Below are 14,944 nucleotides of genomic sequence, written 5' to 3' on the forward strand. Positions count from 1 at the left end.
GTGTCTTTACAAACGTTGCATTTCAATGCATTGTGTGGTGCAAATTTAATTTGCATTATTTGCAAAGGCATAATTTTGTGTTAGCTCTAAGATAATACCATTTTAGTCATTTTTTTTATTTTGTTATCACTATCAGTTTGATCAACATATGTCGTGGCTCTTTTCGAAAGGCTCAGTCAATACTAGCCCTATATTAATCTTATGGGTATCTTTACAAACATTACATTTCAACGCATTGTGTGATGCTAATTTTATTTGTATTATTTGCAAAGGCATAATTTTGTATTAGCTCCAAGATGATATAATTTCAGTTATTTTTCAATTTTTTTAGTTAAACGTGTTATCAACATATGTTGAGGCTTTTTTCAATAGACTCCATCAATAGTAGCACTATTTTGATCATGTTGGTATTTTTGCAAATGTTACACTTCAATAAACTGTGTGGTGCACATTTTATTTACATGAATTGCAAAGGCATAATTTTGTATTAGCTCAGAGATTATACAATTTTAGTCATTTTTTTTTAACCAGTCTCGGTTTTGAATGTGTATGTCAATGCTCTTTTCAAAAGGCTCGGTCAATAATTGACCTATGATAATCATGTTGGTATCTTTAGATATGTGACAGTTCAATGCATTGTGTGTTTCACATTTAATTTGCATTATTTACTAACTCATAACTTTGTATAAGCTAAAGGACAATACACATGTATAACTTTAGTCATTTTTTAATTGTTAGACCGCTTTCAGTTTTGTATACATATGTCATTGCTTTTTGCGTAAGGGCCAAGGCTCTGTAAATACTAGCCCTATATTATTCATGTTGGTATCGTAACCCTTTCAGCGCTGGAATCAAACTTTAAAGGCCTTTGCAAACTGTTTGGACCCAGATGAGACGCTACAGAACGTGGCGTCTCATCAGGATTCAAACTGTTTGCTATTCTGAAAGTATTCTGTGAAAAAAATCTAAGAAAATGCTAATTTTAGAAATTCAGCAGACAACACTTTAGCAGACGACAAATTTCCCAGCATGCTAAGGATTAGCAAATTGTACACTTCAGTGCATTGTGTGGTGTACATTTAATTTGCATTATTTGCAAAGTTCTTGATTTGTATAAGCTCAATGATGATACAATATTAGTCCTTAATCAATTATTTAAAAAAAACAATTGAGATTAACATTTGTCTCCGCTTTTTCTTAGGGATTGATCAATACAAGCTCTATTATTGTTTGTGTTTGTACCAATGTTACATTTCAATGAAATGTATGGTGCATATTTTAAATGCATTTTTTGAAAAAAAAAATTGATGTCTGCATAGGAAATCCTGAGGTGGAATTTTCAATGATATTTGCTAAGAAGAGATTTCATTTCAACAAAAAATGTCATAAAAGTGGAAAGTGTCGTCCTTATTAGCCTGTGCGGACTGCACAGGCTAATCTGGGACGACACTTTACGCACATGCATTATGCCAAGTTTTCTCAAAACACGAGACATATAATCGTTCTCATTCACAGAATGTTTGACCATTTTTTTTTTAAATATAAATTTAATAACTATTATTCTAGAAAAAAAAAATAGAAAAATTGCAAAGGTCATATTTCTTTATCATTGGAGAAAACATTTATTCTGAGATATTTTCAAGAGTTTGTTTCCACGTTGTTAATGCTTCTATTAAGAATTTCTGAAATGTGTAGATAATTGTTATTCAATTAATGCAAAAAATCGGAATTCTTACATAAATATTTCAATTAATTTTATTAATATGTTGATACAACTAAGTACATTTTTATGTCCATCTGTCTGGTCGTCTGAAATTCCGTCACACTTTGCGTTTAGGTTTTGCGTTAACGTTTCGAAAAATGTGGAAAAAGGTGGCATAGTCTATTAGTGTTCCTATGGTGGCAAGCCATGTTTTCAATAAATGATGGTGACTGTGTAAACATTTTATTAACTGATTTTTAGAATATGTTTTGTTTTATGCTTTTAGAATGCCTAGAAAACGCAAAAGAGGATCCCTTACGGTGAAACGCAAGTACCACTACATAACATCTGAACAGCCAAAGGAAGAAAACCATGTTGCCAGTGAACCCCTGGTGAACATTAAAGCTACAACAGATTCTTCTACCCAGTCAGAAAGTGAAAATGTGCAGTTCACAAGTGATCATAGTTATGCTATTGATGAAGACTCCACATATGAGCTTGACTCCTTCCAGGAGACAAACAATGATAAGCCTGAAGCTGATGTGATGGAATGTAGTTCAGGGCTTCTAGAAATGGAGGTGGAGACGACAACCTTCTCAGACTTTGCTGTGGAACTTAAACTGCAAAATTTTTCATTTCAGTTCGTTGTAAAGGAATTAGAGCAATCAATTCAAATGTTACAGTTGTACGCAAATGACAGTCTGACAGCAATCAAGTTATCGGTTGAAATTAAGAGTGATTTTACGTGCTCTGTCTATGTGCATCGGAAATGCATTCCGAGATCTCACCAAATATGGACTGGACTGCCACAACATATCAATCGCGTTGCTTATGTTCTGGTGTTATAGGAAAGACTGTTAAAATTTGATGTCTGCATAGGAAATCCTGAGGTGGAATTTTCAATTATTTTTTTTCCGCATAGATAGTCGATGTAGGGATATAGATAAATGAAATTAACTAGTTTATATAGATGGAGTTATTAATTTTACTTATAGATTTCTCTCTAAATAAAATGATTGTACTTTATATACTCTAAGGAACCATATCGCTATACATAAACTATAGTTTTGCTTTAGTATAGGTTGTCAACACAGGGATTTTACTTATACTTAACTACAATTAAGTGTAGCATAGGTAGAGGTATATCATACAGCTTTTACGTTGTCAGTATTACTCAATTCTATATTTCTAAAAAAAAAATTACGAATGAAAAAACAATGCAAGTATATACTTTATGCAGTTATATGCAGGGATCATATTTTTTTCTTATATGTGTCCTAATTTTATATTAATGTATGTAATTCTTGTTTAAAAAAAGTCATTTAATAATTATATTTTTCACTTATGAACTTTGGTACAGACAGGTCACTATGTATTAACAATATTAACATTCTCACGAAAACATGTTTATTCCTTATATTGTAATAGGAACTTTTTCGAAGTGATGCATGATTTGTATTTACTTCAAAAGCATGCTGTTATTGTAAATGTAATGTAAATGACGATTAGCTTAACATGCTTAAGTCAGAATAAACTTTTATGTTCTATTAACTGCATTTAAATCTTTGTCCATAATTTTGTAAAACCATTCTACAACACGTTTTATATTCATTTCTTTGAAAATAATTAAAGGAATAAAACACTAAACTCCTTTGTACACACTATTTAGTAGTAACTGTAAATGCCTGATTCAATTGTCTCATCATAATTACACCGTATCATGTGTCCACTGTTTTGGATATCTTACTTGCATGTGCGAGGATTTGATTTATTAATGTTGTTTTATATATTGATTGTTCGAGATATATATGATAATAAAACGAATAAAACATGAGTATATATATATATATATATATATATATATATATATATATATATATATATATTTATATATATATATATATATATATATATATATATATATATATATATATAGAACTACTAAAACACGAAAACCTTTCTTGTTTTTTGTTTGGTTTGTACGCAAAATGCAGAACTAAAAAAATGCATCCAATATTTATTACCTCGTAAATTCTGTTAATGTTTTTTTATGACATGACCTCGAAATCCTGATACACTTTTATACTCCGCACCACAAACAGGACAAATATAGCACAGCTCTTTCGTGCTTGCTTGCGATTTATTGTTTGCCTCATCATCAGTATAATAACCTTATACCAAATCTAAATCTATGTCGTCATCCCATGAAAGGAAATTTTTATGTTTAGAAGACATTTTCAGTAAATTCCATGAATTCCAACGTTCACTATGACTTAAGGGAGTCCAAATAAATTTCAAAATGACATTCGAAAATTTGCTGCGTCGGAGGTTAAAAGAACAATTATACATTTTGAGTTGTTTGCACTTAACATGTCTTGATAATGTTGCTATTTTAAACAAAACATGGTAACATTTTAATTCTATTAAAAGACCGGTCTTTTTTACATGCACATACGTGCGATAAACAACGGCAATTTAACCCTGGCGAAACAACCGGCAATTAATATTCATCAAAGAGTCCGATAATTGGGTGCCCATTTGACATACTGCGTAATAATAAGACTAATTAATGATTGATTTTGAGATCAACAACGCAACAATTAAACGAATAGGTACTTGTTTATTTAACATAATATAATTTGAATCCGAAAAAACGTAACGCGTTAAATAAGCGAAATCCCTCGCAATCGATATCGTGTAGCCGCATTATCGCTACACAGGGACCAATCGATCGAGATTATCAAATCTCGCGCACCGGTTTATTATCGCTACACCGGGACCAATCGAGCGAGATTAAAGTATAGGTCCCTGATCTCGCGCACCGGTTTATTTTGCGTGCTGTAACGGGATATCGCGAGGTTGCTAATCCCTTTGTTTGTATAGGTCCCTGATCTGTACTGTTTACATATAACATAGATGCTAAAAATGTAACAATAAAAATGATGGGGCGAGTCGTTATATATTATATACGCAAAAACATAGTTATGTTACTGTGGTAACGCATAATATTAATTGCAAGAGTTGAAAAAATTCCAGGTGTAGAAATCTTGAACATATCATGCAGGATGCGATACAGTATTCCAGTTTCTGTTGAAAGTTCCTGAAAAAGGTGAAAGTTAAAGTAAAGCTTTTTAACAAATTTCATCAAACTTCTAATTTGCCAAATCTTAAGATATTTTTTCAATACCCCACCAGTTTTTACCGACTTAAAACACAATAAAATCGAAATTAAATAAAAATCCTACCATATAAGTAATGATGGGGCGAGTCGTTATCTATGTGGGGCGAGTCGTTATACATGTGGGGCGAGCCGTTATAAAAGTGGGGCGAGTCGTTATAAAAAGTGGGGCGAGTCGTTAAGGGGGCGAGTCGTTAGTAAACCGTGTGGTTGTGTATTTTCAAAAAGTGTCAACTTCCGGAATAAACATCCAACACGTGAAATTTTACATTCAACATAAAATCTTGCTTTACACTCCTTTCAGTATGGGTGGCACTAGTAAAGTTAACACTCAACATAGATTGCATAAAGGGAAAGGCAAGCGATGGAAGAAAGGACACAGCTCCACTTCTAACCCAGAAAAAAAGGCGTTTCGCGAAGCTGCAAAAAGTCGATTTTTCAATAAATTAGAAGGTATAATTTATTCCTGTATCTTCGCACTGTTTTATGATTTAGCCGTTCCCATTTCGAGGATTTTGTTACACGTATCTGATAACACTTCAGTTTTGTATGCAACTTGTTGGGGAGCATATAACAGTCAGGCTGTCCGTCATGCACAGCGTTCTAGATAAGCTGCGTATCAGCGTAATATACGCATAAGAAATATCAAGATACGCTCAAATTATCATTTCCTTGCGTACATTTAAGCAAGCCAATCTGGACTTACGCAAATGATTTATATTCTCTGCGTAAAATGTAAACAAAAAATATAAACAGCCGATTGTCTTTTGCCAAAATATGAGACTGGTTATCGTAAATATTAATGCTAATTTGTGCGCTGGATTGTAGAAATAGTTAGCCAGTCGGTATGTATACTCTGGATCATCTGGACACATGGTAAATTTAGTATTGATTTTTATGCTCCCCGAAATATTTTCGGTGGAGCATATATTTGCCAGTTTGTTGTTCCTTACTTCCTTATTTTAACAGACAGCCAAGCGCTTATGTGTTTATTTATATGAAGAGGTAAGCATGGCTTCTATGAAGCTAAAACAAATTACTTCTCAATCTAAAATTGATTCTTGTAATACGGCAAAAGTTGTATCAAGTAAAAACATTGTACTGCCAATACTGAATGATTTATTTTCCCCTGTTTTCAAATCAAAAAGGACACACTTAAACGCTAATAAAACAACCGTTGAAAGTTGGCAAAAATGTTTACCCATTCTTTTTACCGTCCTTAAGATGATGAAGGTCTCAGACAGGGTTTCCGCTGTTGATCGCCATTGGCACAAATGGTGACAAAATAAATATTATGGCGACTAATTTTCCCAAATGGCGATTTTTCGAAAATCCGCATTTATTCTGCTTAATATTTCCTTTAAATGACATAAGACGCTCTGTTTACCAGCCGCTTTACGGCAGTCGTTATGCAATCGATTTCTGTGATGTAAGCGACACTGCTGAAATCAATGGAGCATGCGACTGTCGCAAACTGGCATGCAATGATGATAATTGCGATTATCTGGGGTGTTGTTACAAGTTATCTTAATTGGTCGTCAGTTTTATTGCTTCAGAGATAAGGCAACATTTAAATATACCGACTTTGCGCTTAAATGTAAAGTGTTTGTCACAGTGTTCGCAGCCGATTCAAGACCGTTACGTTGACAACCATGACAATCAAAAAGGTAAGTATCGATTGTTTTTAGAAAAATCGGTGTAATTATAGAAAATAATTAAACATTTTACATGTATTGGTTCTATTTAAAAGTGACATGATATTTCTGTTTTACTCGCCAAAATGGCAAGTTCAGAGAGTAAAACGACTTTTAGAAAGTGAACATAAGATTCTGATAATGTTGAGACTCATTCAAAAATGAAAACAGTCCCCCGCTAACATTCACCAGCTTAAAAGCAAAAACCAAACAAGGACACTAGTTGTTAATCAGAATTTCCTTTCCTTCACTATGATTTCCAACACACAATCTATGCTGTGTGAACTCTTTATATCAATTCATTCACTTCCAGATGTACTGTTTAAAAACAGATGAACATAGTTAAGAACATGAAAATCAATTTGACATTTGATATACACAAATGCATATTTTATTTGACTGTTGTGCTATGGGCTCTATGTAGTAGGTCATATGCTAGCACACATTAATATTATTTATATACTACACATTAATTGATTATTATTAGTATTATCATCCCCGCCAGTGGCGGAGGTATATTGTTTTGGCGTTGTCCGTCCGTCTGTCCGGCTGTCCGTCCGTCCGGCACTTTTGTGTCCCGAGCCATATCTTGGAAGTGCTTTGGCGGATTTCATTGAAACTTCGTATGAGTATATATATGCATAAGAGGATGATGCACGCCAAATGGCATTGTACACCATCTGTTAAAAATAGAGTTATGGCCCTTTGTATGTTGAAAAAATGCTTTTTACTATAGGCACTTTTGTGTCCGGAGCCATATCTTGGAAGTGCTTTGGCGGATTTCATTGAAACTTGGTATGAGTATATATATACATAAGAGGATGATGCACGCCAAATGGCATTGTACACCATCTGTTAAAAACAGAGTTATGGCCTTTTGTATCTTGAAAAAATGCTTTTTACTATAGGCCCTTTTGTGTCCGGAGCCATATCTTGGAAGTGCTTTGGCGGATTTCATTGAAACTTGGTAAGATTTCATTGAAACTTGGTACGAGTATATATCCCCGGCCAGAGGCGGAGGGATATTGTTTTGGCGTTGTCTGGCTGTCCGTCCGGCTGTCCGTCTGTCCGTCACTTTTGTGTCCGGAGCCATATCTTGTATTAATATTATTTCCCATGTTGTATTTTCAGATTACCAGAAAGCTGCTGAAGCACCCAAACTGTGGCAACATATTCAGGCTGCTAAGAAGGTGTCAATCAACAAGACTTACAACTGATTGAATGTGCCTTTATTAAATGAACACTGTTAAATGTGTTGTAATTATGAATCATACTGTTATTAAATCAATTCATTTAACATACTGTAGAATGCTCAGTTTTTGTTTGTATTATAATAATATGATCTTCATTGCCCAAATGTAGCCCCAGTGTGGAGACAACTTTTTTAATTTGGCAAAAGTAAGTGGCGACAACTTTTTAAAGCCCAGAGGGAACCCTGTCAGAGGGCGATAATAAGTGCATTTTTCGTTGCTTATATGCAATTAAGAATTTAAGAATAGATTAAAATGGCTCACGGGCCTATAAACAAAGGACAGTTAAAAAACAAAAAAAACACTTTAAGAAACCTACTACTATGAAGGAATACACATAGTTTATGGTTTATTGTGTTTAACATGATTAAAGTAGTGTGTCTGTTGCCTTGCTATATTCTTGTGCTACTTTTAGCAAATTACCCTTCAAGCAGGCAAAAAAAAATGACCATTTACCCCCATGCTTTGAAAAGTTGGGGTATTTACCCCCATGGGTCAAAAATTATCTATAACGCTGCATGCATGGTATGCTTTTTTTCTGATTTTTTCCTAAACACTTTCAAAGACAATATCTTTAATGCATATTTCTACCAACATGACCATTTTCTAGAGCTTTTAATGAAATACTTCCAGGGACTGACCTTATTTTTGTTGTATGAGTCATTCAGGGTTGTCATTATTAACCGATTGCCGATCGAATTCATCGGTTAAAATCGCCAGAAAATTGGTTGTTTTTCCCGAATCTTTAAAATTGCGATCGGAAGTTTTGATCATGCAAACCGACAATAATTGACGAGGAATAAACGTACTATAGTAGAGCGATGCCCGGTCATTCAGTCAGTCCATTAACTCCGCCTAAGAGCTACTGTTTTCAATGAATTTCTCAGCGAGTGGCCAATATTGATTTTTCCAGCTGTCGATCAAATTCTTATTGGTAAGCACGTCAACCAATCAGCGCTCAGGCAGCTGAATACACGCCGACCCCACGTGAAATTGTATCCAATGCTGTACATTTTACAGATTATTACTGCCCGTATCTCAACGAATGTTGCGCTGTAGAGCGTAATTAACTAGTTTTTTTAGTTAGAGAAAAGGTTTCCACAAAATTAAAAAATGCTCTTCGATTTTCTACCAAAATAAAAGATATTAGCAACCTCTGCGCTACGAAGTTGTTATTCAGCATCTAAATATTAAAGTCCACGCTTTCCCCGAGGAAGAATGAGTGATGTTATACATGAAGTCTAACTTTGGCATGATTTTCATCTGTACATGAAAAACACGAGAAATGTGTCTCTGTTGCTAGAATTTTCTTAATTTCCATGAATAATGAAATCTGAAAATGGTTTCGGATAAACCATTTAATTATACGCATTTAAAAATACTTCAATTAAATAATGCATTTTGTTATACAAATGGTCATAACATATAATGTAATAAGTAGGTAAATAACGTGTTTTGAGATTGCCAAACTATGCATACATATAGGTCTACATTCATGAATGACCTGACAAGTTATATCACGATCCTGAATGAAAAGTACTCGGTAAAATTTAAAGAAAGGCGCGTTTTTATTCTCAGAAATTCACTTTCACTTTCGCAAACTTTTCTGAAAGGAGGTACCGTACATGTAACAGTTTAGATTGAGTGGTTGACTTGTCGTAATGACTAAATATAAACGGTTCTCAATGCTGTCAAATCGCATCACTTGATTCACGCATGTTCAATAGGAATTCCCCAATCCCACAATTCAATTTGTATGTGCACTTGCGTTAAATGGCGGACGACATTCATCGTCAAAATTGGTCGTAATTTGGTTTTGCAAAAAAGAAATCGTAATAATACTGGTAATGGATAGAATTGGAACATGCAAAGATCTATCAATATAATATGTTTGTACATTGTACAGTATACAAAAAATGTGAAAATCTTAAAATGTTCTATTCTTTTTAGACCTCATTTTAACTTTTTATGCTCTGAGAATAGCAGTATTTTGTCCCTAAAATGTCTAGAATTCGTTGGTCGGGGGCTTCGCCCACCTGACCTCCCTACCAGGGCTTGTCCTGGACCTACAAGGGGGCCTAGGCGGCCCCCTTGACCCCCGACGGAATTGGTTACTTTTCCAAAATAATCCTTTGTTTACAATCATAATGACAACCCTGGTCATTTCAGACTTAGATCAACCAATCAAGTTTGAGGATAATTGATTCATTCCCGTCCAGTGATTTTTTTTTGCTTTTATTTGTTACAGCCTGTGCCTTTTGAATTGGGAAGATTAGCACGATAAACCATGAAATTGGGAAAAATAGCGCGATAAACCATGAAATTGGGAAAAATTATAAATATGATTATACATGTAACTAACAGAATTAAAATTGTTCTTAAGTGCATGTTCAGGGTTTTTTCTAGCCATTTTGGGAAAAGGAGTCTGGTCAAATTGAGATTGTTTTAATTGATAAAATTGGCAAATTTGGGAATTATTTATCAACAAAAAGGACTGAATTAAAGTTATATATTTTGCAGGATGTTTAAATACAAAGTTGAGATATAGAGTTAAGAAATCATAAGTCATAAGAGACTTCTTTCTTAATTTTTTTTTTTTTATGATATAGGTTTTTTTGGGAAATTTTGGCCAGCTTTTTGGGAAAAAACGTTGATTTTTGTAATTGGGAAGCAGCCGAAAATCGGCGGTAATTTTTAGCAAAAAAAATCACCTCCGTCCTTTTATTTTTGACAGTTTTTTTATTAACTGGAGCTATTTAGTTCCAATGTTAACATTTATCAACTTAAAGAATTGTCCAAATTAATCTCAGGGCTGTGATTTTTCCGCAGATTTATGCGGATGAGGGTGTCCGGGAGTCATTTCCGCAATTCGCGTAAATTCGTAACAAAATGGAAGAGGGGTGTACGACCTATTCCCCAGGCTTATTTCATGAGCGGCCCTAAAAATCCATGTACAGCAAAACCTCTCTGCTTATTACACTGGAAAATTCTGCCTAGGATTTTTTTAAACTAGTGATGTCATTGGCTGTCGTTTCCCGAAATTCCAATTAAAATCGGTCTTTTAAAGTGTGATTCATATTTCTTTGCTGATTCGTTCACACATGGCTTCTCTATTCGCGAAAATGAAGATTAATGAACAAACATATGAATCTCACAAAATCTAGGAGAATAAAAAATAAATTGTAATGGGAAAAGGAAGAAACAACAGTGAATATAAAACAGAAAACCATACCAATTTCTGAATGGGTACGAAAGATCAACTGTCTTGGTACGGCTAAAGTCATATTCCATGTGAAGAAATCTTGAACTAAGGATCCCTTGGTAAGTTGTGGTTAGTTGAACATTGTAACGTTGTTGACCTTATTTCAACTTAAAAGAAATTGAGCTCAAGCGAAAGATTGCCGTCATCGTTCACAGGGATCTGAACACCCATTGATTTTTATCACAATAAATACTGGTGACTGTGCATACAATGTTAAAATTTAAATGTGAATTTAAAAAGGTTTTCATACACAAATCTTGTTTGTAAGTTTAAGATGGTGTTTATTAAAATGTCTGTTTTAAGGGCTGTCTTTAGCTTATGCACTCGATTCGCCTAGTCAAAATCAGTCCACAGAATTTTCCTCCCCTCAGACTTCACCTTAATCACACCCCTGTATTCTGGAAATCCAGATTTGAGTCATCCAGCATTGATTTTGAGCTCAATGTTAATCCAATGAGTTCTTTTAAGGTGGGGACACTAGTCCATATAAACATACTTCCAGAGCCTTTGATAATTTTTGCTATGGCAGCTCTGGGAGTACATTTGCACCGCTTCATAAACACAATTGCAGTTCTAAGCACAGGTTTGGTGTGCATCACCAAACAGACCTCTTTTGCTACCAATTAAGAAAAGCTATGAATAAACTTTAAAAACACATTAAATTTCCCTGAATGGCAGCCTACAGACGTTATCCTTTGCATGCAATCTAAAAAACACACGACAATGTTTCAACAGTCTATTCTTGCGGACATTTTCATTTTGAAATTTGAAACAGTGTAAAAATTTGACAGCGTTATTGACTTAGGTTACATCAATTATCACAATGTGCAAAAGATTGGTGTACTGCGACCTAACCAATAGCGACACTTTTAGGCCGCAACATTATGACAGTTTCCCAATATAGTGGATAGAGCATATAAAAGAATAACACAGTTAATAAAAAGCAATTATTTCTTGCTTTAATGGTACCATTTGCATGAGTTTGTGCTTTAGACAGGTAAACGCTGATAAGTTTATGCAGTATTATTGTTCTTTAGCATTTTTAGTGGTGATCAAATTTTGCACCTTTGGAAAAAAGATGCGCATGCAACTCTCAGCAACCCTTTGGGTTATAAAGCTTAGAGTTGAATTATTGCAACTAGTGGGTATGCATTCTGCAATTTTTTTGCTAGGTAGCGATGGTGCCCGATATTTTATTAATTTATTTCTGATTGTTTTCTTGATTGCGCGGACATTAATGGTAATCGAAGAAAACTCTTCACTTCCTACAGAAACATTGCAAATGTCGGCTATCTTGAGATAATTTAAGTGATTGATTAGCAAGACAAAGCACTGCAATAGCTTATTGTTAAGCAATATGTTATCAAAAGTATATATTTATAATGTATTTGCTAGGTAACTGGTCTTCATTTTCTAAAATCAAACAATATGCACATTTTTTTTCATGTGCAAAACAAAAACATTTGTTCGTACTGTTTATGGATACATGCTTTTTGTCACTTTTTTAACATTTTCATTTTCGATTTTCTTTATACAAAATAAATAGAATGACGAATACACATATGGTGATACAGATGGTCTGGTTTATAATATTTATATTGTATTCACCAGAAATGGGAATAAGAAAGTACAATAAGTTAGGGCTTGGGACCTGCCGCTCCAGACCCCAGGCCTTATTTTCCAGATTTCAACTTTGGGACAATTGACACACACCCCTGCTTAATGACAAACTTCAATACACACCATACATGTAATCTGTGAAAAGGTCCTTTTAAAATACGTCTGTAAGTGAACCTATTTACTTGATTGCAAGTCATGGGCATGCCTTTTTAAAACATTTTCTTGTTTTGTTAGGGCCAAGTTCACTGACTGTAGATGCTCTTGTGAAACATGACAAGGCACAGGGAGGGGATGATGTGGAGTCCATGGTCACTGAATCTGACCGTCAGACCATGGGCACATTTAAAACATGGGCTACAAACTGGACAGACTGTACCAATGCCACATTTAGTAAAGTGCACAGATATTGGTCTTCTAATTCTGCCCTCCACAAAGAGGTTTGTTTTTGTCATTTTCTTGTACCAATACTTGTGCATACTTCATTTAAATGTTAGATGATCTATAACATTAAATATTGATAATAACTTATATTGTGAATCACAGTTTATATAATGATCAAATGCATCTGTGGTTTTAATTTTTTTATCAGATCGTATCGTGGGAATATTTACAGACATGAAGGTTGCACTGTCAGATTACAATGAAAGCAAAAGCAGGAAACTTGATCATTTGCAAAAATACTTGGACTTTTTTAGCTATGATTTAATAGGAATAAAAAATGCAAGTGTGGATTTAGTCCCTGAATATATGTTAGCACTGTCAGATATGTTGTGGCAGGATCTGCTGCCCCCGTGTTTTAGCTCACCTGTCACGAAGTGACATGGTGAGCTTATGTGACCTTGTGATGTCCGGCGTCCATTGTGTGTGTGTGCGTGTGTCCGTCAACAATTTGTTTGTGTAGACAGTAGAGGTCACAGTTTTCATCCAATCTTTATGAAATTTGGTCAGAATGTTTATCTTGATGAAATCTGGGTTGAGATTGTATTTGGGTCATCTGGGGTCAAAAACTAGGTCACTAGGTCAAATAATAGAGAAACCTTGTGTACACAATAGAGGTCACAGTTTTCATCCAATCTTTATTAAATTTGGTCAGAATGTTTATCTTGATGAAATCTGGGTTGGGATTGTATTTGGGTCATCTGGGGTCAAAAACTAGGTCACTAGGTCAAATAATAGAAAAACCTTGTAAAAATCTTGTGTAGACAATAGAGGTCACAGTTTTCATCCAATCTTAATGAAATTTGGTCAGAATGTTTATCTTAATGAAATCTGGGTTGGGATTGTATTTGGGTCATCTGGGGTCAAAAACTAGGTCATTATGTCAAATAATAGAAAAACCTTGTGTAGACAATAGAGGTCATAGTTTTCATCTGATCTATATGAAATATGGTCAGAATGTTTATCCTGATAATAACTGATTTTGAATCGTTACAGGGCTCCCACTGCCGTTCGCTAGATTCGCCAATGGCAAAAATTTAACAAATTCAGCGAATAAAATAAACGTTTAGCGAACGATTTTTTTCCTGACAAATGCCGTCTCAGATAATAAACTCTTTCAGCTGTAGACTGTGCTTCAATACACATTATTGACCCGAAAAATTGATACGCAGTCGGCATAAACACCGGTTAGAACCGGTCATCAAGACAAAGGAAAATGACTGGTGTGAAAACAAAACAATAGTGTAATCGTGCATCTTATTGGCTTAAATAAACAATAACTGATTAAAGATTAAAGATTGCTGCCAATTTCAATCAATTTGAGTAAAAGCCGTTAGCCAATTATCAACTTAGTCACACAATGAACGTAAGTAAAGAAGTTGATAATTGATTTTAATTTCGAGAAGTTCGTAATGTTTGTAATGATTAAAGGATTTTAATTTCAAGAAGTTCGTAATGTTTGTAATGATTAAAGGCTAAATGTGTTACAATTGTGAATGACGATAGATGAACGGGTATAAAACCCTTGACATTTTCGGCGAAAGTGTCGGAAATTGCGACTGCCATTATGGCGACCATAGGCAATAAGCGTCCTTTTGACTCTGACGAATCTAATGACACGGTCTAAAAAAAAATCAAATCTGATAATAGATCATTCAAAGATGTTTGGCTTTCGGAATTCAAGTGGTTAGACTATAATGCAAAATCAATAACAATGTATTGCAAAATTTGCATACAGTTTAAAAAATCAAATTCATTCACTTTGGGTGTAGTATGTTGAAAAAAGACAACATTTCAAAA

The 14,944-nt window shown here is 34.3% G+C and overlaps 1 protein-coding gene across 6 annotated transcripts in view; it reads left to right on the top strand.

The window, feature by feature from the left end:
• Positions 1–5,093: 5,093 nt before the first annotated feature.
• LOC127841485 (RRP12-like protein) overlaps positions 5,094–14,944 on the top strand; it is a 72,434-nt gene continuing 62,583 nt past the window's right edge. For all 6 annotated transcript variants that reach the window (XM_052370311.1, XM_052370316.1, XM_052370312.1 and 3 more), the window contains exons 1-2: positions 5,094–5,333; positions 12,941–13,143. In XM_052370311.1, coding sequence (XP_052226271.1) covers positions 5,186–5,333; positions 12,941–13,143 — 351 coding nt within the window. In that variant the 5' untranslated portion in view covers positions 5,094–5,185. The remainder of the gene's footprint in view (positions 5,334–12,940; positions 13,144–14,944) is intronic.

This window comes from Dreissena polymorpha, chromosome 8 (assembly GCF_020536995.1).
Source record: "Dreissena polymorpha isolate Duluth1 chromosome 8, UMN_Dpol_1.0, whole genome shotgun sequence".
Classification (NCBI taxonomy): Eukaryota; Metazoa; Mollusca; class Bivalvia; order Myida; family Dreissenidae; genus Dreissena; species Dreissena polymorpha.